The sequence below is a fragment of the Brachyistius frenatus genome, unplaced genomic scaffold (assembly GCF_029030835.1).
Source record: "Brachyistius frenatus isolate BFR_SWC_R1_liver_20210118 unplaced genomic scaffold, ASM2903083v1 Contig_21, whole genome shotgun sequence".
Taxonomy (NCBI): Eukaryota; Metazoa; Chordata; class Actinopteri; family Embiotocidae; genus Brachyistius; species Brachyistius frenatus.
Window position 1 is genome coordinate 3,429,211 of NW_027210620.1, and position 21,794 is coordinate 3,451,004.

Consider the following 21,794-nt stretch of genomic DNA (forward strand, 5'->3'; position numbering starts at 1 on the left):
GTCTGCTCTGAGTTTTTTTTTTTTTTTATCAGCAGAGGTGTTTAGACTGTTTTCTGTCTGTTGTAGTTTTTTTTTAAATTTTGTCTTACAGCAAAAGTCAAGGTCAAAATCAAGAGCGTGAAACCTCTCGTCAAAATGTTCAGTGAGTTGGGAAATCTGGGATGTTCACCCCAATGTTTCAACAAAGACACTTTTTTTGTATTTTCCTTTCAGATTAAAAGCACCAGATTTGCCAGTTATCGCGCAAAACAAGAAATTTGTGATTATATTTTGAGGTTTTTCACCGCTTTTTTTTTTTTCCCTCCACTAGATCAATTGTAGCTTTGCTTTAGTCTACAAATACTGACCTCCGTCACTTCCTCAACTAAATTCAGAAAGTCAAAAATGTTCTGTGCTCAGCTGACGGCTGTCTTTTATCTCGAAGCAGACCGCTCGCACACGCTTTCATGAGTTTAATGTACAATTAAACAGACAAAATAATAATTTGACAACACTTTTCAATATCGCCCTGCACCCTGCGCTTTAATTGTGAACGCTGAACCTTCAAACAGGAAGTGCCTTTATTTTGGTGATTTCCCCCGTCCGATAGCGGCGTCTTCTGACGCACGGTGACGCTCAGAAATCCCTGCAGGCGCACTGGGGAGCGTCCCGGAATCAGCGGAGGAAACGGACGGAAATAACGGATCCGGTGGATTATAACCGATTCGTGATAAATCTGCGCGGCGGGAGGCGCGAGGAGGGACCGGAGCAACGGGACCGTTTCCCGCCCCCCCCCCCCCCCATCTCCCTCCCTCCCCCGCTCCCCCTCCACCTTTCCACAAAGCCCGTCTTCATAGGTCGGTACGTTGCGGGTCCTTTTTTTGTTGTTGTTTTTACTCGCTCTGTGTTGGGTGTGCGACATGTTGCATCAAAACAAACACATCAAACGAATAAATGAAAGTAAATAATGTAGCAAAAGTTCAAACTGGGGTATTTAAAACGGAAGTGTGACGTCGGCACAGGCAGGCAGGTGTCCACCTAACGTGACCGAGGAAGACTAATCGGCTTTAAGGTGCCTGAGGAGATCAATTAAAATCTTCCTCGGCAGAGATCACGTCTCTGTTTCACCCGCCACTGGTTATGTTGAACTTTATGCTGCATCAACATGTTAATCTCTGTTCACCCCAATTATCTCTCAAAGTCTCACAGCTGACGTGAATCGGGATTAAAGGGCCACTCCGCCGTGTTTCCTACGTCACTAATCACTAAATTGCATTTGGACCCGGCCTGCCTTGTGACAACAGTCCAGACGGCTGCTGGTGGTCCAATGATGGTTTTTTTGGGGTGTGCCCCTTTAATATCAATCGATCATGTTTTGACACCGGAGTGCCTGAAATCGACATTAAAGGCCGATAAAATGAGGCTGTATGCTTTTTATTTTTTTATTTTTTTATTCATTAGTAAATACCGTTGGCATAAATCAGCAGTTTGTTTACGTGACTGCCAAGGAACCGTTGACTTCATGTTGTGTTTCCAAAAAGTATTAAATATTTAAACGTTTCGATACTTTAATTCGGGTAAAATACTTGAAGAATACAAAATTTGCAGAAGCGTTCACACCGAAAACACTCGTGACTTGTGTTTTATTAATACACGTGTCTCTCTCTTTCTTTAAATGTGCGCAGGTGCGGGGTCCCTCCATCCATGGCCGCGTCCAGGTGACCTCCGGGTGACCTCCGGGTGACCTCAGGGTGACCTGCGGGTGACCTCCGGGTGACCTCAGGGTGAGACCGGGATCTCTCGCACAACACACACACAGATGAACGTAAAATCTGAGCGTTGCCGTGTGAGTGAATAATACGGGATGTATACGATAACTGTCAAACGACACCCCCCCCCTCCCCCTTATGATGATAATAATGAGTCTGAGAGCAAAGCTTTCACTCTCCACGCCGGCGAATGGAAGCTAAATTTAGCGCGGCTATTTTTAGAGCGTCGGCCTTGATTTAAAAAAAAAAAAAAAAAAAAAAAAGAAAGAAAAAACTTGTCCAGGCCAGAAAATGAGAGCTCTGATTTTATGCTCAATTAAGCCCCCCACACACACACACACACGCACACGCACACACGCACACAATCTCCCGTACATGAGCACACGCATGAGCACGTGCAGGCTCGCGCCCGACATGCACTGACATTCACGCACCAGTTAGCCCGTCTTTGCTGCCACGGGTTGCTAACGGCAACAGCCCGGTTTCTCTTTCTCCGTTTCAGTCGACAGCAGAACGATGACTAAATATTTATTAAAAGTAGTGAATGAAAAGCTTCCAACAACATCAACAGAGTTAAAATATATATATATATATATATATATATATATATATTTATATTCACCTTTCACGGTCTCGCTGCTTCACGGATTTGCATCGTGCATTGTGTTCTGCATTCTGATTGGCTGAACAGTCTCTCCGCTTCTTCTCTACCTGTTTGTCAATAACGTTGCGGTTTAATATGTACACGTACGTAAAACAGCTCGCCAAATTTAAGTTTGCAAATTCTCTTGCAATTTCGAGTTTCTCTAAAAACCATAATGTCGACAAAACGTTCTGCACCGACAGAGGCGCTTGCGGTCGGGCCCAAAAGGCAGAGGAAGATGCTGACCATCGCAGAAAAAGTTCAACTTCTGGACATGTTAAATGAAGGTCGAAGCTATGCGGCTGTAGGTCGCCATTACGGAATTAATGAATCTTCCGTTCGCTCCATAAAGAAGGAGGAAAATAACATAAGGAAGACAGCAGCAATAAGTTTTAATAAGGATGCAAAAAGGGTTGCAACTGTCCGCAACAAGACCATGGTACGGATGGAGTCCGCATTAGCTTTGTGGATTAATGACTGCAGAAAAAAAAACATTACGCTGGATACGAACGTTATCTGCACAAAAGCCAGAACACTGTATCAAACCTTTGCTGACAGCGACAGCGACAGGGAAGAGGAGGAGGATGCCGATACCGGGCCATCATCAAGTGCTGTTCACGCGGTACCGAGCGCCTTTAATGCTAGCAAGGGCTGGTTTGAAAAATTTAAGAAACGCTTTGGACTTAAAAATGTTTCTCTGCACGGAGAGATCGCCTCTGCGAATACCGCTGGAGCAGAAGCGTTCGTGAACAATACATTTAAAGCGATCATTGAGGAAGGGGGATATAAGCCTGAACAAGTTTTTAATACGGATGAGACTGGCTTATTTTGGAAACGAATGCCCTCCCGCACCTTCATCATGCAGGAAGAAGCCAAAGCCCCGGGATTTAAAGCCCAAAAAGATCATTTGACTCTGGTTATGTGCGGAAATGCTGCAGGTTTTATGATTAAACCAGGGCTTATTTATAGGTCCAAAAATCCCAGAGCACTGAAAAACAAAAATAAGGATGATTTGCCCGTTTACTGGATGCACAACGCAAAGGCTTGGATGACAAAAGCGCTCGATCTGGATTGGTTCAAACACTGTTTCATCCCGGAGGTCAAGTGTTATTTGAGAGAAAAAGGACTCGACTTTAAAGTGCTTCTGCTCGTTGACAACGCCGGAGGTCACGCTGATGATTTGGCGTACGATGGTGTGCAAATCGAATTTCTGCCGCCAAACACTGCATCCCTGATTCAACCCATGGATCAAGGCGTCATCCGTGCTTTCAAGGCCCTCTATACGCGCAACACCCTGCAACATCTTGTTGAGGCTACGGACTCGGATCAAGATTTCTCACTGACGGACTACTGGCGTGGGTACACCATCGCATCATGTCTCCAAAATATTCAGAGGGCCATTCGGGAGATGAAAACTGAAACTTTGAATGCCTGCTGGAAAAAACTGTGGCCAGAGGCAGTGCAAAACCCAAGCGGAGGCTCGCTTGACGAGATCCATCACTCTGCCGTAGATACAGCTGTGAATCTCGCTAAACAGCTCGGAGGAGACGGCTTTAGTGACGTGACTCCGGACGACATTAATGCCCTGATCGACGCAGACGCGCACCCGCTGACCGATGCAGACCTGGCAGAAATGACAAAGCCACCAAGCGACGATGAAAGAGAAGAGGAAGAAGAGGACACAAGTGTGGATAAAGATGAGGAGGATGGACTAACACTTGGTCGCTTAGCAACAATGCTGAGAATGGCCACTGAACTTCAGCGAGCAGCTCAAGAGTGGGACCCTTTGATGAGCCGTTCATTACAGTTCTCAAACATAATCGACGGTGGCATGTCGGTTTATAAGAATCTTTTTGCCCAGAAGAAAAAAGAGCGACAGCAACTACCGATAACTATGTTGTTCTCTCGAAAAACCACACCTGCACCGCCGGCTTTAGAAGAAAGAACCGCTGCAGAGCGGAGTCAGGATGCAGCGGCTCAGTCAGAAGAGCAGTGAAATACACGAGTCACTATTTGTCCTACTGTACTTTGTATTTGTTTTCATAATCATTTTTCATTTCCTCCCGTTCTAATCCAATGACTCGGGTCGCAGTGGGGCGGTGCCGATCTCAGCAATTTGAAGCCTTCAGTTCGTATTGATGATTAAAATTATTATTTTACAGTACAGTAGTTATTTGTAAAAAAAAACAACACATTTATACAGTACTTTTATTTGTTAAACAAATGCTTGGGCCTGTAAAAAGGTTTTGTTCTTTGGTTTTAATGTATTATGGAGTATTTCATTGTATAATAATTGTAAAAAAAAAAATAAAGGTTACTACTTCACGGATTTCACCTATCACGGTTTCTGGAACGTAACCCCCGCGATAAACGAGGGTTCACTGTATATATATATATATATATATTTTTTGCAATTAGATGTTCTGCAGAAACTTGACCGGCAATGATGATAATCTACTGATCTGATCCAAATTCATATCGGCGTCACTATCTGCATTAAAAAAAAAATTCAGAATGGTCAGATTAATCGATCCAATTCATCGTTCAGATATTTCAGTTCGGATTAAAGTTGTGGACCTGATGGACGTCGCCAATACTCCCAACTACACTACTGAGAGGCTAAGATTACGTTTATTGTCGCTTATTGTTTGTCACATAATGATTAAAAAAAAAAAAAAAAAAAAAAAATCCCTTTTTGCCAACAAATGATCATTAAAAAGTCTCTCAGAGCTCAAAGTAGTCCACCACACAAATACATGTAGTTCACAGTGTTGTTAAACATAGAAAAGCAGCTTCTTTTTTGTGTGTGAAGCTGGATAAAGTCACCGTTTCACATTTCAGCTTGATTCATGACCGGAGTCATTAATCCGCGCTGGTCTGATTCTCCATCGATTTTCCTTTTTGGAAACTGCTCAGAAATCAGTTCAAAGTCTTCTTCATCGCCGCGTTACGTGTTTCCATCCCTTAAATGCTCCGCACGTTATCGTCCTGGTCCCATCTGCACCTCGGCATCCTTCAAGTGCATGCTGGGAAACCGGCCGCTTTATTCTTCACACCATCCATCTGTCCACCTATTCCTATCTATAGTCTCTCCTCCCTCTCCTCCCTCTCCTCTCCTCCCTCCCCTCCCCTCTCCTCCCTCTCGCCCAAGATCTCGCTCTCCGCTCTCATCCTCCCCCGTTAGAGCTGCTGAATTATTTATCGTCAGACAGCGGACTCGGCTGCTGAGCCAGGAGGAGACGCGGAGGAGGAGGAGGAGAGGAGGAGGAGGAGGAGGAGGAAAGCCGGAGAGAGAGAGAGGAAGAGGGGAAGCGCGGAGCTGTCCGACGCCGCGGGAAGTCGTGAGTCAGCGGGGAGAGAGAGAGAGAGAGAGAGCCGAGCAGCGGGGAGGGAAAGACGGGGCGAGTTTATAGATAGCTTGAGGTGACACGACGGGGGAGAGAGAGGGAGGGAGAGAGGGAGAGGGAGAGGAGAGAGGGGGGGAGGGAGAGAGCCGCGTCAAAATGCCTCCCGGTGCGCTCGCGGTCGTGCGTGTGCGTGCGCGCATCGATTAAAGCGGAGGAAGGTCATGGAGCCGAGAGGAGATTAGCAAACCTTTGGCTCAGGAAGGCTTTAACGCCTCCTCCTTGAATATAGCACAGAAACAGGAGAGCCCTAAAAAAAAACAAAAAAAAACAACAACAACAAAAAAAGCAACAACAACAACAAAAAGGAGGAGCGGAGCTGTTCCAGTATGGGGGAGAGCTACGTGTACCAGCGACTCCCCTTCGCCAGAGGAGAGGGGGAGGGGGAGGACGAAGAGGAGAGAGACAGGAGTGTCGGGGGACAAATGGTAAAAAAAAAAAACCGGAGTCTTAAGTTGTGGCTGGATGTGCAGCGTTTCTTCTTCTCTGCCTGCGATCACTGCATGTTTGCGTGGAGTGTTTTTCATGTGTGTGCTGTGATGATGATGATGATGATGATGATGATGATGATGATGCAGGTGCTTTTTGTGTCTGCGTGCGTATTAATTAATTATTGAGCTGGAATTTCACGCCATCAGTTATGTGTTTAAACAAACCGCCCGCTGGTTTTCTTGTTCTGAATCATTTCAAATGTCCTTCAATTATCCAGCAGGCCTGGAAAAATGTCGCAGGTGTAAAAGCAAACGCTCTCCCGTCTCGTGAATGACGTGCCGCCCGCTAAATATTCTAACCTTCCTGGCTGCCACCTAAGGGTCCCGAACCCGGGCCGGGAACCGCTTGTTTAGCCCGTTGCCAAGTGATTCCCGAGCTGTGGCGCATGTCCCACGGGTGGTACGCAAGAGCTTCAATGAAAGGCCTTTTAATTTCACTCCCTGCTGGGACTACAACTGATAAACGGACGAAGGGGAGTCGGAGCTGCAGAGTGGCGCCTTTGATTTTGAAACGGGAGCCTTACGTCGTTGTTCTTTTGCCTTTTTTTTTTTTTTTTTCTTTCTAAGGTATTGCGTGGTAAATTTCAGCAAATTTAGATTCCCTGAAACAATAGAAATTGTTTGCGCCCGCGGTGGGAAGTGGTCTGAAAATGTCGGGAACCTCGTAAAGCGTTAAAAGACGGATTGGCGGTGACGCGCACGAAAATATTGGTAGATTAAGCCCCGAATTTACACTGCGAGGGACGAATGGCCAAAACTGTAACTTTGCCTTTTTCTTAGCTGAGAGCAGCTCCTCCACTTCCAGCACACATTACAGCGCGTCCCATTAAAATCGCACTCAACAACTGAACAACTCGAGCTCGCCACACGATCGAAACGAGGTTAAAACTGCCAAATGTGTGTGTGTGTGTGTGTGCGTGTGCGCGTGCAGATGCAGATGCAGTGCGAGGAGGGCACGGAGTGGCTGCTGGAGCTGCTGACGGATGTGCAGCTGCAGCAGTACTTCCTGCGGATCCGCGACGAGCTCAACGTCACGCGACTCTCCCACTTCGACTACGTGAAGAACGAAGACCTGGAGAAGATCGGCATGGGGCGCCCCGGTACGTCTCCGAAAGATCTTCGTGATTACAGTTTTAATTACAAATTTCAAAATGACGATGGCAAATGTCGAGCTTGTAATCTTTCCCCCGCGCATCCCGGACACTCTTTTAGAAATATGTAATGATGCAGTTGGGTTTTTTTTTTTTGGGGGGGGGTGGTGTTGTTTCAGGTCAGAGGAGACTGTGGGAGGCCGTCAAGAGGAGAAGAGCTCTTTATAAACGCAAGTCCTGGATGAGCAAGGTGCAGTACCACTTCCTGCCCTGCAATTATTGACCATATTTACTATTATTATGAATGATCTTGACATTCCTGAATAAATTGCATTTATTCCATACTGCGCAAATGTTTGAACGCTTCATGAGACATTTAAGAAGTTACACATATTCATTAGATTTTAAACACATTTGTTGTTTTACGGGCCGACCACATCTACAGGGTGACTATATATATATATATTTAAAGAGCAATATAGAAGAAATAGAGCTATAAAATAAAGGGAACATGTGCTGTTTTCATTTCAGTGCTGTTGTGAAAGAAAAACGGTATTTTTATGGATCTGAAACGCTGCTTACTTTTTTTCGGTGAAGCGTTCAGTAACAATACCGACGTTTTCATATTTTAAAACTAGCCAGGCCCAATCGTAAGTCGTGAACAAGTTTACTCGTTGTACTACGAGTTTATTAGTTTGCGCTGATGAAGTTGTGATTTTAATATTTCTCTGTTTTAATTCTGTGTCTTTCTTCTGGCGTTTTAAAATCCGCTGTGTTTTTGTAGACGGAAGAAATGAATCACATCTTTTCTGCCTCTTGGACCCCCCCCCCCCCCCCCCCGCAGGTGTTCCCGGTGAAACGTCCGGACGCCGACCCCCAGCAGCCCCTCCCCCAGGGGGCGTCGTCCGCCGCGGCCCCAGCCAACAGCGAGCCGGGGGCCTCGCTCACCTGCCTGATCCGAGAGTCGGAGCTGCAGCTGTTCGAGCGGCTCGGGGACGGCACCTTCGGCGTGGTGCGGAGGGGAGAGTGGACCGGACCCAACGGCCGAGTGGTGAGACGAAACACGCAAGGTTTTACGAGATAAAAACTCAATTCGGTGTCGGTTCTAGAAAAACGCAAAAATTCCCAACGCGGAAATAAATGTGGCTGCATAAAAATAATGGAAAACAAATGACAACAAAATGTGTACGAACAACCGCGGCAAAAATCAATAAAGTCAGGATATGAGTACGGAGATGGGTGAGAGTGAATGCGCGTATGTTGCAGTTGTAAAACAGCAGCTGAATGTTACTTTTAAGCACATTTGAAAGCATTTAATAGAGGAGCATCTTTTTTTTGTCAGATGGGAGAAGCTATTTCCATAATTTGGGGCCTCACATCGTTTTGAAAAATGACCTCTGCGGAGGTGAGAAATTTCCAAGGATGAAGATCTTGAGAATTGACGAGTAAAGTAAGAATTTGAAGCCTTAAAGTGTTCGGGAATGTTTTCTTCTTTTTGCGTGTATTTGAAAGATATTTCAATCATAAATGGATTTGCTTGACGTTGACTCTCCCGTCTGTAGTTGTCGGTGGCGGTGAAGTGTCTGAAGGCGAGCGTGCTGGACTCTGACGGTCTGGATGATTTCATCAGAGAGGTGAACGCCATGCATTCGCTGAGCCACCAGAACCTCATCCGCCTGTACGGGATCGTCCTCACACAGCCCATGAAGATGGTAACACACACACACACACACACACACACACACACACACACACACACACACACACATTATGAAATTTATCGCCTTGGCAATATTATTTTAGAGGAATAAAGTTTCAATTTTTTTTGGATTGTTTTATATTTGAGGACGAGACAGTTCACCGAGTGTAATCCTGGTGTGTGTTTATGTGTGTTTGTGCGTGTTTGTGTGTGTTTGTGTGTGTTTGTGTGTGTTTGTGGGTGTTTGTGTGTGTTTGTGCGTGTTTGTGTGTGTTTATGTGTGTTTGTGTGTGTTTGTGGGTGTAGGTGACCGAGCTGGCTCCTCTGGGCTCCCTGTTGGATCGTCTCAGGAAGCGTCAGGGTCACATCGTCATCTCCTCGCTGTGCAACTACGCCGTGCAGGTCAGTTCAACGCCAAAAAGACAAGATCAGTTTAAACCAACAAGTTCCTCTTTGTCCTCTTTCTGTTTGTACAAGAAAGGAGTTTTACATGATTCACGTTTTTTTCTACCACTAAGGAAGCCAAAGTAGCCCCAGTGCTCACTGTGCAGGATCCCCACAGCATCTGTCACGTGTGTGTGTGTGTGTGTGTGTGTGTGTGTGTGTGTGTGTGTGTGTGTGTGTGTGTGTGTGTGTGTGTGTGTGTGTGTGTGTGTGTGTGTGTGTGTGTGTGTGTGTGTGTGTGTAGGTGGCGTGCGGGATGGCCTACCTGGAGCAGAGGCGCTTCCTCCACAGGGACCTGGCAGCCCGCAACGTGCTGCTGTCCACCAACGAAACGGTGAAGATCGGAGACTTCGGCCTGATGAGGGCGCTGCCGACACACACCGACCAATACATCATGGAGGAGGGCCACAAAATCCCGTTCCCATGGTGAGCACGCAGAGAGAGCTGTAATTTTTCTTGAGATTTGGAAAGTTTTTTGTTTCCCCCCCCCCCCCTCCTTTTTGACATCCCGTCTGTCTTCCTGTCCAGGTGCGCTCCGGAGTCTCTGAAGTCACGTACTTTTTCTCACGCGTCCGACACCTGGATGTTTGGGGTCACGCTGTGGGAGATGTTCACCCACGGAGAGGAGCCGTGGCTGGGACTAAACGGGAGCCAGGTGCATACATGCGCACACATCTTTTTTTTTTTTTTACTTTTTAATTTATTGTTAGAGTTTCAGATGATTTTTTTGTGGGGTTAAGGTCGTTAAGGTATATTTAAAAAAAAAAAAAGAAAGAAAAAGGCTTCTGATTGCTGATTGTTCGGTGTTTATCCATTTCTAACTGCCTCTGCTGCTCATATCCAATAAAGGCAAAATTCAAAAACATAGTCTTAAAAAAACAACAACAACAACAACAAAATGGATGACTCTTGATGTTAATTACGCATCCGTCTGCAGATCCTCCACAAGGTGGACGTGGAGGCTGAGAGGCTGTGCAAACCAGACGACTGTCCCCAGGACGTCTACAACGTCATGCTGCAGTGCTGGAGCCCCAAACCCGAGGACAGGCCGACCTTCGTCGCTCTCAGAGACTTCCTGCTCGAGGTACTTTCTAATCTAATCTAATTTACGGCAGCAGCAAGAAGGCGGAAACGCGAACAAATGAGTTCACTCAACTGGTAATGCAACGAAAGAGACGATTTTGAAACGATTTTTCTCAGATCAGATTCGTCAATTTGCCATTCAAGACAAAAAAAAAAAAAAAAAAACCTCTTACAATCATGTTGCGACGGTCTCAAAACCCTTTTCATACAGCGTGCGTGAGCAGCCTGTCAAGTCAGGGCTCGTCCTCTGTTTGATATTAAAAGGAGAGAGCAGAACAGTACATGTTGCACGTCCGACCCTGCCGGTGAAAGCAGTAATACTGTGCGTTTCTGCAGACCATGCCGACAGAGATGAGAGCCCTGCAGGACTTCGAGGAGGAAGACAAGCTCCAGATAACCATGAACGACGTCATCACCATCATCGAGGGGAGGTCGGTGTTCGTTAGGCGGCGCACGCCTTCCAATTATGTCACAACGTCCCGTAACTTTCCGTTTGTTCACGGCCCCCGGAAAGACGCATTTTAACCGAATCACCGGGTTTTGTAAGTCGTGCTTTTGTGTGCGCGACGGCAGAATGAACGTAATTTCCACAAGACAGAATTCCCTGCATTGTGGAAAATTACTGTAATTACTGTCACATTACTGGCTTATTATAGAAATACGGCCTTGTGTGTGTGTGTGTGTGTGTGTGTGTGTGTGTGTGTGTGTGTGTGTGTGTGTGTGTGTGTGTGTGTGTGTGTGTGTGTGTGTGTGTGTGTGTGTGTGTGTGTGTGTGTGTGTGTGTGTGTGTGTGTGTGTCCATTGGATGTTTTCTATTGTGCATCTCTGACTGCGCAAATTAAAACCCAGAAGTTAAAACTGCATTTTGCAGTTTTTATGTCAAATGAAAAAGGAAAAGACAACGAGTCAGATCCGGCGCTCGCTTGTGATCAAACGCTCGAGGAGCAACTTATCCTCCAGGATTGTCCGCCACTATATCAGATTTCACATTCGAAGAAACGTGAACGCGCATCTGAATTTGGAAAACAGCCAATAGGAACACCCGCTCTCTGAAATCACCCGTAATTGGCCGAAAGTCTCTCACGATTTTCTTAACTTCAGGAGGCCCGGAAGTCGAGTCTGCTGAAAGGTTATTATGAAATTTGGGCCCAAAGGCGACAAAAAAAAGCAAAAAACAAATTGCAGTCCTCAGTTTTAACAAGCTGTCGTTCATAGTGTACGTTTATTAACGGCAAACCGACTCCGTGTTGTTATTTTTCAGGGCGGAGCACTACTGGTGGCGAGGTCAGAACCGGCGGACGCTGCGTGTCGGTCAGTTTCCTCGTCACGTGGTGACGTCGGTCGCCGGTCTGTCCGCGCACGACATCAGCCGACCGCTGAAACACTCCTTCATCCACACGGGACACGGAGACACGGACCCTCACAGGAGCTGGGGACACGCGGACCGCATAGACAGGTTGATGACGCACGTTTTAACGTAACACGAGGTGGAGTGAAACGGGAAGTGGTTTATTTTGAGGCGCTTATTATCTGCTCTGTCATGCAGGAAGAAAAAAACAAACCGGTTTGAACAACGTTTTAGGGATTCAAATGTAAAAATGCTGACCGCGATCTTTCTGCAATGTCCAACTAATCACATAAATTATAGGTTTATAAACCTAGAACATTTCTGTTCTACTTGATGTAGAGCTTAGCTTAAAAAAAAGTCAAAAAGCTTAGCTTTTTTTTTTTTTTGCCCTAAAATAAGTAAAAGCTTCAACAAGCTTCTCGTTTAATTTGAAGGATATTTAGAGGCTTTAAGAAGTGAAAGTTTTTAAAAAAAAATGGATGAGAAAAACACAAAAAAATTTCAGGAAAAGTCAGAGAAGAAAAAGTCATTAATTTACCTTTAAAAAAAAAAAAAAAAAGAAAGAATAATATAATCTAACACCGGGATGTTTCCCTAAATCCTGTGTTTTTATTAAACTGGAGTCGTGCATGTCCTCTTTGCTCTCCACTGGAGGGCAGCAGCGCACCACATGCAGCTCTACAGATGCTGCACTTGTTGAGCAGCTTTTCCTCCAGTGGCTGCAAGACACAGAAACTCCCGACTCAACAGTTTTAACGAGCATCTGTTGAAGTAGACGAGTGCGGAAACGTCAGGGACAAACTATTTTTTTTATCGGCTTCAGCTGTCATCAGCGTCTAAACACATATTTATTGAGTTTCTCTCGAACACTCGATTTGCATAAAAAAATGGGTTCATGTCTCTCCCCAGTCTATATTTGGGGAACCCCATGGACCCTCCTGATGTCATGGGGATGGAACCGGGCACCGCAAGACCGACCAAACTCCCCAACCGGGCCAAGAGTGAGTTCACGTTTTTACAAAAGAGCTTTTCTCCTTTTATTTACTTGGAGATGTTTTCAAAGAAGAAAGTGAGCTCATTCTTCCGAATCTGTGTTTCTACCAGAGCAGCCTCCTCCTCGTCCGCCCCAACCTGCCGTTCTGCTCAAGAGTAAGTTTCCCTCTACGCACTCTGACCTTTGAACCCACGAAGCCGGCGGCGCCGTCCTGACCTCGGGTGTTTTTCCGCCCTGTGTTGCCCCCCCCCCCCCCCCCCAGAGCCGTTCTACGACTCGGTGATGGACGACTACGACGACGAGGACGACACCAGCGCTTCGTCGGGGCTGAAGAGGCTGGGCGTGTCCCTGGGCCTGAAGCTCCGCCCCTGGGAGGGGTCCGGCATGCAGTCGGCCAAAAGCGAGGTGTCGCTCATCGACTTCACCGACTTCACCGACGACAGCTTCAGCTCGACCACGCCCTCGCCGCTCACCGAGACGCGGCAGCCGGACGAGGACACGCTGAAGGTTGGCGACCGCCCGGCTCAGACGCGCATGACACCCCCCCTCCTCCCCCACTTCCCCCCGTCCCTCCCCCCCGCGCGACGCTGAGGTCTCGAATCATGTTTTGAACAGCGGACTCCTTCGACCAGACCACTGATGTGGGATTTAAGGAGCACGACGTGTCGGTTTGTTTGAACGGTTTATTGAGCCGAGGTCGGTCGGAAGGACGGTCGTTCCCCCCCCTCCCCTCCCCCCCACCGCCACATCCTCTCCCGCAGGAACTTATCATAGGAAAGACGGGTTTATTTGAGCTTCTGACCGTTTGATTTAACCTGCTCCCACACACACACACACACAAACGAGTTAGGAGGTTTTAGCGGCAGATGAAAGACCTCAATCGAGCTTTTTGTTTTTCTTCAACGAATTAACTGCAGAACGTATAAAAAAAAAAAAAAAAAAAGAGCATGAAAATTGTGCCACCACTCTCAAACAATGGCTTCTTCTATTCTCCGAAGGTTCATCCTTTGGCCTAGAAATGTCACGAACCACCTCTTTCCTCTTGGATGCACCCAAGGCGGGTGCAGCGGTGATGGATGACTGGTGCTTATTGATCACGGTGCATGTTCATGCTTTAGCGCTCCGGTGTGACTCCACCTCGCAGCGCCAATCTGCTTTTGATCTTCCAAAAACAAGCTGTGGCAAAAAGCGGTGAATTGTAATAACTTCGGTGATCACTTAGCTTTTAAGCCGTCACCTGGAGTTTTCACATTTTTATTTGTCCAAATTTAGAAGGAACAACCTTTCCATCAGACCCAGCTGTGCTTTGTGTTTCGTGCTGATTAGCCAACGCTGGCACGCTTATCTAAGATTGTTAGCAACAACATTGCACCTTTCACTTTGGTTTTTATGCCTCTGCAACTGTGATAGCCACAGCTCCTCACGAATGAGATACCTCGAGATCAACAACCAACAACCAACAACTGCATGTCAAACAATATTATTCATTTACGCAAAAGGCTGAATCCTGTAATGTAGAATTATTATTATTATTATTATAGATGCACTTTTCCCGATATCCGTCGTTCTCCTCCTCAGGACACTCCTTCCATCCTGGACTGGCCTCTTCCTCAGCCGGCTTACGACGAGGTCACTGCGGAGCTCGAGGACCAATCGGAGGACCAGGAGGTGCGCTCCATCAACAGGGCGTTGACCGACGAGACCTCGGCCGGCATGGCGGGCAGGAGCGAGTCCCAGTCAGCTGACCTCTTCCAGGAGCTGCAGAGAGAGGTACAGGAAGTGGTGCAGGAAGTGGTGCAGGAAGTGGTGCAGGAAGTGGTGCAGGTGGAAATATAACTCGAGCTTTGGGGACAGATTGATTTTATTATTTTTTTTCCTCTGTTTGAATTTTTAACACACATCTGGTTGCGTGCTAATATCTGTTGTTTGTCTCCGTAGGTGATGGTGAAGCTCCGGGTTCCCATGGCGACGGGCCGCTCCCTCCCGTCCTCCCCTCTCCCGATGCCCCTGGCTCCTTTGGGCCCCCACCGGCAGATCTGCCTGCCTCCTCCCTCCCCCTCCTCCTCCTCCTCCTCCGCCTCCTGCTTCGCCTCCTGCTTTGAGGACCGGCCGGTGTTGCCCCCCCGCAGCCCCGTCCCCCCGCTGCGCCCCTCCAGGCACAACCCCACCCCCGGCGGCGCCCACCTGCAGGCCCGCACCAGCTCCATCTCGCTGGGCAACGAAGACAACACGCCCCCTCAGATCCCGCCCAGAGACCACGCCTTCTCCCAGCCGGGCTCCCGCTCCTCCTCCCCCCTCCCGCTGGTACCGCCGCTCTCCTCCTCTCTCGTCATCCTGCCCCCTCCTCCCCTCTCCGTCTCCCCGCGCAGGGCGTCCGGACTCCTGGGTCCCCTCCTGTCCTCCAACTGTCCGTCCTCCTCCGCCTCCTCGCCTCAAGCCACATCCTACTCCTCCTCACGGCTGGCAGGCTCGTCCTACTCGTCCAGCTCCTTACTGGATCCTCTCAGCTTTCGCGAGGGGCGTGGCCTCTCCTCACTGATTGACAGCTCTCCGACCTCGGCTCCCAACCCGCTGCCCGAGAGACCTGCTTTTCTGGAGAGGTGATTTCCTCACACCAAACACAGTTTTACCTCTTTTATTTCTACCCTTATGTGAACCTAGAGGAAACTTTTTAAAGAGTGATGAAGGGAACGTTTCTTATCAATGCAAAGACTTTTTTTTTTTGTGTGAACAATTGTTTCGAAAGTTTAGATCACAGAAACTCTTAATAGACAAAGAGTATACAAAAGGGAGTATAATAAATCAATAAATCTATATAAAACAAAACTATACGTATATTAAATGTGTTTATAAATTGTTAAAATATCATCCAGAGACTTATTTCAATGTCGAACATGTATTCGGTGTCTATTGTGCAGTTTTCATCCACAGATCAAAATAACGTTCGCTGAAGATATTTATACGCCATATTTTGTTTTCCCTAATCAGATACGGAGCCGCCAACATGGCGGCAGTCAAACCCATAATGCAGCAGCAGCCCGGCGGAGCCAAACCCAACACCTCCTACAACAACAACAACGGGCGAGCAGCAGCTCCCAGCATGCCGCAGGAGCAGAGCATCACGCAGGTGAGCAAGAAGCAGAAGGAAACGTTGCATTTCCCTCCTTTTTTTTTTTTTTTTTTCCCCTACTTGATTTAAATGTCACATTGTTTTTATTTTGTTGACAAAAAACATGAAATCAAATCGGAGGCTCTCAATGTGTCTGGGCCATTACAAAACGCCCGACTGGCCTCCTCTATTAAATCCACATTTATGTATCAACAAAGCGTTTAATTGGCAGAACTTCCTGTTTACAACGCAGACGATACGAATCATGTTCAAACCGGACGGAGGGAGCCTGGTTTTAACATTAGAGAGGATTAATAAACAACATCATTAACTTCATTATTCATTTCATCATGATGCGCGTATGTCTGGATTGGAGGAAACATTTTGGATAATTGGAAATCAATTGCAGTTTAATTCAGTGTACAAAAAAAAAAAAAAAGGAAACCTGCATGTTTTGTCGTTCTCCTTTCGAGACTTATATTTTTGGTCTGATGAGGCATGACTTACATGTCTGTCAGAAAATGTGAATAATTTGAGCCTGCTGATGTGTGCCTGTGGTAATGTTTACATTTGATCTCTTCTTCGGGTGTTATTTTTGCTCTCTCTGCACCCAGAAAGATATTTTAATGAATTTTAACTTTTTTTTTTTTTTTACTTAATTTTCATATGGCACTTAATACAGTTTAAAATGCAAACAATCGATAGGTTCACGCTTAGTTTTTGTTTTTGTTTTTAATCTTCATTACGAGCTCACGGTGTGATCGACAGGTCCAAGGAGCCGTGCACGGCGTCACGACGGAGGAGTGTCGGGCCGCTCTGCAGACTCACAACTGGAGCGTCTCTCAGGCTGTGAACTCCTTGAAGGTACGGCCGTCTGTTTACACGCCTCATCGTTTTCACATTAGTCTGTTTGGGAATATCAACAGAAAATATGTAAATGAGCGCGAGAAGGCCACAATAAAGTCGAAGTGACCTCTTCTGCAGAGGTAACAGAAGTCTCTCCTGAGATTTTAATGTCAGTAACTTCTCGTAGTAAAGAACTTTTTTTTTTTTTTTTACCGGGAAATAATTTCTCGTTAAAAATTTGGAGAAAAAAAAAAAAGACTTGAGCCACAACAATAAACCAATCAAACTTAAATTGCCGACTTTTTTTAATGATCGATTAATCGTTTTTAGTCGTTTTAAAACTCCGCTGTCGCCAGACAGACGTAAAAAATACATGCCGAAGTCGAGCGATGTCAGCTGCGACACGCACAGAACGATAAAAAAATGGATGTAGGCACCGTTGACTCTAAAAACAGAGCGCGATGTCGCATTTCTGACGCGGGAAATAAATCGGCACGATCGCCTATCGAGCGCAAAACGCTGCAAACGGGAATCGTCGTCACGGCAACAGAATCGCGCAACAGTTCAAACGAAAAGCACCGAAACGACTTTTCCCCGCCCGCCTGGAAATGTGCCCTCCTCTCGCCGCCCGCAGGTGGAGCAGCTGTTTCGTTTGGGGCTGCGCTCGAGAGCCGAGTGCGAGGAGCTCCTGCAGCGCTGCCGGTGGGACCTGGAGGAGGCCAGCACGCTCATGCTGGACTCGTACGGGCCGCATCGCAACAGGTGACTGGAAGCAAACTCGGAAAGACGAGGAAAAAAAACATAAACAACAACAATCTTGTGTTTTGTTTTGGGGGGGGTGGGGAAAAAAAAAATCACCGATTTTCCTTAACGTATTGCCCGTAAATTATGATGTTTTTCCGCTTCGCAGGAAGTCACAGCAGGAGGTCGCTCGCTGAGCGGCAAATCGGCCACCGACGACGACGAACTCCTCGCGCTCCCCCGGACCGCAGACGCCGATTCACCTGGATGACTCGTCGCCCCGACGACCAGACATGCTCTTTAACGAATGGAGGACCACGCGCCTGTACATGTGCCTCGCTCTCCGTACTGTGAATACCTGCTACTACGCGCATGCTCATTATTAACGGAGCAGCTTGTCGGATGAGTCACGGTGTTTACTTGAAGAGTTGCTATTTATGTTTGTTTTTTTTCGCTGCTGCAGACGTTTGCCGGGTGCGAGTTTATTGTGAATGCGCGTATGTTCAAATGTGTGTGTGTGTGTGTGTGTGTGCGCATGTATAAGCTTACACGTATGTGCGAACACTGTAAATTGGCTCATGGCTTTGAGTTGTCAATGAAGCGATATAAAATCAGGGAAGTATCGGTTAAGCTGTACTTTTTGTGAAAACGTAGATGATATTGTATAAAACACTTTACCGAAGTGTGTCGACACGCGCGAACTGCTGGTCAGGAGATGAGAAGCTTATGTTATTGGATGTTTTTATTTGTGTCTTAAAGGTTCCCTGTGGAGTTTTACCGCAAACAAACATCGGAGTTCACGAGGTGTTTGTCGGCGCATTACCGCCACCTGGTGGACAGACAAAAAAGAGCAGCGTAGTGCTATTCGGTTAAAAAAAAAAAAAAAAAAAAGAAGAAAAAACCTCCACAGGTTCCCTTTTTGACTTTATAACAGCAGGAATAGTGAAAGACTGATAGACGGTTCTCTTCAGTCGGATGAAGATATCTGGATACAGGGTATTAGTCAAACCTCTATAAGTTAGATATTTAAATGCAACTTAAGGCTTATCGTGAGTATTTCTCCTTATTAAAGCTGCTGTATGATGATCGTAAACACATGCTGAAGAGCTTTCCTGTGATTCATTCGATGAAGCAAGCTTCTGCCATGCATGTGTGCGCTTAGCGCTGCAGGTAGGCAGCCAGCATTCAACTTCACCATTTGTGTGTGTCCAGATATTGATCTTGAAATTCTCAGCAGCTGCACAGACAAAAAAAAAAAAAGGATTTTAATAGCATGTTGTTCTTTGCTGCAGAAACATTGGCTTTCAATGGTTCATAGGTCACGAGGTGCTTTATTTTCTCCAAACATTTCCAAATATAATTAGAAAATTTGAAGCCACACAAGTGGATGAATATTCATTAAAACGTTGTGTTCCTGCGTGTGAAGCATCCCTGCGATCTGCTGTGTGCTGACATTGTTTTACAGCATTATACTGTTTCATGTCAAAAGCAAACATGGCCTTCGTTTTATAATAAATTTGAATTCTATTGTCAGAAAAACGCTGGAACGCTCTCGGGTTATTTCATGAGCTGGATGCACACAATACAAAATGGTTTCACCTTTTTTAAAATGTTATTATTTGTATGTTTTTTTTTAATGTTTGTGTTTTTATTTGAGAAGTTTTAGATTATTTGTTGGTTTCATTTGTCATTTATTATATTATTTTAAGTTTAGGATTTTGGATGTGGGGGAAGGGGTGGGATTCGAACTTGCGTCCGCTGCCATGTCTTTCACCGAAGCGAGGCGGGTCGCTGGTATTCAGGCTGGAAACTCAACGGGGATGATTTCCAGCAGCTTTCTTGTTTATATTTCTCTTTGACTCATTCCCTATCTTTACCACCCTCTTCTTTCCGTCCTCAACTCGTCAATGTGTTTCTTCCAGCTCTCGCAGGTTCATTCTTCAGCCCCTGTTTCTAAATCAACTTCTCCTGGGTTGCTCATCTCTCTGCCGTCTCTCTCTTTAATACATCTTCCCACGGCTAATTTTTCATCGATTGCATCCTTGTATTTTTGTCTTCGTCCCTTTTGTTTCTTTCTCTATTTTATTTTTCTCTTTCTCACTTCTCATTCGGCTCTCTTTCATTCCTCCTCATCTCATCTCATCTCATCTCATCTCATCTCATCTCATCTCATCTCATCTCATCTCATCTCATCTCATCTCATCTCATCTCATCTCATCTCATCTCATCTCATCTCATCTCATCTCATCCTGTACTTCTCAGCCCTTCAGTTTCCTTCAACCTCTTCTGTTAGGACATGAAGTAGCCTTGTTGTACAGGAGAAGTGGCCTCAGTCAAAGGCAGAAATAAGTAAGTAAGATAACTGGCTCATAAAAATACTATAAACTTACTGTCTGCTACAATACATGCATCTATTTTCTCTCACTGCAATAATTATGTCAAAGTATTATATATGTATATGTTTTAAAGTATAAAAGTGTTTATTGCTTTACCTGTATCTATAAATGCTGCTGTAGCGAAAAAAATGTCCCCTTGCGGGATTAATAAAGTATCTATCTATCTATCTATCTATCTATCTATCTATCTATCTATCTATCTATCTATCTATTATCTTATCTTATCTTATCTTATCTTATCTTATCTTATCGATCTATCTATCTATCTATCTATCTATCTATCTATCTATCTATCTATCTATCTATCTATCTATCTATCTATCTATCTATCTGTCTATCTGTCTATCTATCTATCTATCTATCTGAAGTGAAGAAATGGAGTTTTGTGTAAAAAAAAACAACAACTAAGTAAGGCTAAATGGATTTTATCACCATGCCACTTTCAGTTGTCTTCATCAGTCACATCAAATGGCCTGAAGGGGGCGCTGTAGATGAAGCGCAGAACTTCAAACACACCCTGCGTTCCAAATTGCATACAATTTCTTTTTACTTCTAGTACGGATTAGAGCTCCCCTTAAAAAGTATGTAGTATGTGTACAATTGGGACATACTACTTCATCATAAAAATGCATCTTGAACTTTTTCATATCTACGGATCGCGACGTTTGTAGTAAACAAGAAAAAGGATGCGATTAGGAACAAATAGACTTCCTTTTAATGCCTCATCTCCACCCCCCCCACCCCCCACTGTATTTTTTTTTTTTAGATTCATTCAGTCATCATGATTGATTGTATTCATGTAGTCACAATATGTGCGAAAACATATGCGCAATCTATCACTTTGCACATATTTAGGTCGTCTGGTGTTTTTCTGCTTTGGGTTTGGCCTCCAGACGCAGCATGCAACACAATAATGTGCTTTGACTTTTTTGCAGCTTGCGCTTGTATATTCACAGATTCAAGAATGACAACGTCCACCGTGCACAATGGAGAAATGGATTTTTTTTTTGTTTTTGTTCTTCCCAGTTTGGATCCAGAACTAAATCCCATCCGACGCCTGCGAGGTAGCACACGCGGATTTCAAGTCATGCGTTATCTACGGCTTCAGAGGAGGGGGAATCCTGCAGCCGGGTTTTAGTGTTGTAGTGGTGTCCACATACTTTTGGTCACGAGCGTATGGCAAATTTGGTCAATGGGTGTTCACGAAGAAAAAAAAAAAAAAAAAAAAGCCTCAATGCAGGATCCAAAGACTTCAGCTCTAACACAATTACTGACGACACACTAAAGCATTTGAGCGTGTGTGAAAGTGCACCGAGGCCTCGTGAAATATCCTCCTCACAGCTTCCTCTCCGTCACCAAGCATCTTCTGAGCAGACCGTCTCTAATGGAAGTCTTGTCTCTGGCTTCCTCAGGGATCAAACCTATGACCTTCCATTATGGGAACGGCCCCCCCACCCTCTTCCACACACACACACACACACACACACACACACACACACACACACACACACACACACACACACACACTTTCTCTCTCTCTCTCTCTCTCTCTCTCTACCTCCCTCCCACCTCCCAGACACTCCCAGGTTCTTTAAATTGATTGGCAGCTGCGGTGCTCTGTGGTCTGATTGCTCGGTGTGATCCCCGGACGGCACCCGGTAGCTCGCCCTGCACTTCTTAGCTACAGCAGGAAGCACTCTGTCACTTTCACTGATGATGCATGAGAGACACACACACACACACACACACACACACAC

General features: G+C 45.8%; 2 protein-coding genes across 5 annotated transcripts in view; one reads left to right on the top strand and one right to left on the bottom strand.

The window, feature by feature from the left end:
• Window positions 1–21,794, bottom strand: part of cops9 (COP9 signalosome subunit 9) — a 202,300-nt gene that overhangs the window by 95,688 nt on the left and 84,818 nt on the right. The window contains exon 4 of one of the 2 annotated variants that reach the window (XM_069696568.1): window positions 13,640–13,649. The exons of the other annotated variant lie outside the window; for it this stretch is intronic. The gene's annotated coding sequence lies outside the window, so the exon portion shown is untranslated. Of the gene's footprint in view, window positions 1–13,639; window positions 13,650–21,794 lie in introns of those variants that run through there. 2 annotated transcript variants of the gene reach the window in all.
• Window positions 1,681–20,208, top strand: tnk2a (tyrosine kinase, non-receptor, 2a). Of its 3 annotated transcripts, none has more exons than XM_069696467.1 (20): window positions 1,681–1,752; window positions 7,218–7,386; window positions 7,557–7,627; window positions 8,222–8,428; window positions 8,940–9,089; window positions 9,383–9,478; window positions 9,765–9,946; window positions 10,049–10,175; window positions 10,458–10,604; window positions 10,940–11,034; window positions 11,865–12,059; window positions 12,861–12,952; window positions 13,056–13,100; window positions 13,208–13,452; window positions 14,524–14,715; window positions 14,884–15,545; window positions 15,934–16,072; window positions 16,823–16,918; window positions 17,535–17,662; window positions 17,811–20,208. In XM_069696467.1, exons 2-20 carry the CDS (start codon window positions 7,218–7,220, stop codon window positions 17,836–17,838), a joined length of 3,066 nt encoding a protein of 1,021 aa, XP_069552568.1. In that variant the 5' UTR covers window positions 1,681–1,752; the 3' UTR covers window positions 17,839–20,208. The 3 variants fall into 3 exon arrangements, with proteins under 3 accessions (XP_069552568.1, XP_069552566.1, XP_069552567.1); XM_069696465.1 differs by lacking the exon at window positions 1,681–1,752 and adding an exon at window positions 5,867–6,223; XM_069696466.1 differs by lacking the exon at window positions 1,681–1,752 and adding an exon at window positions 5,867–6,223 and having other exon boundaries at window positions 7,224–7,386.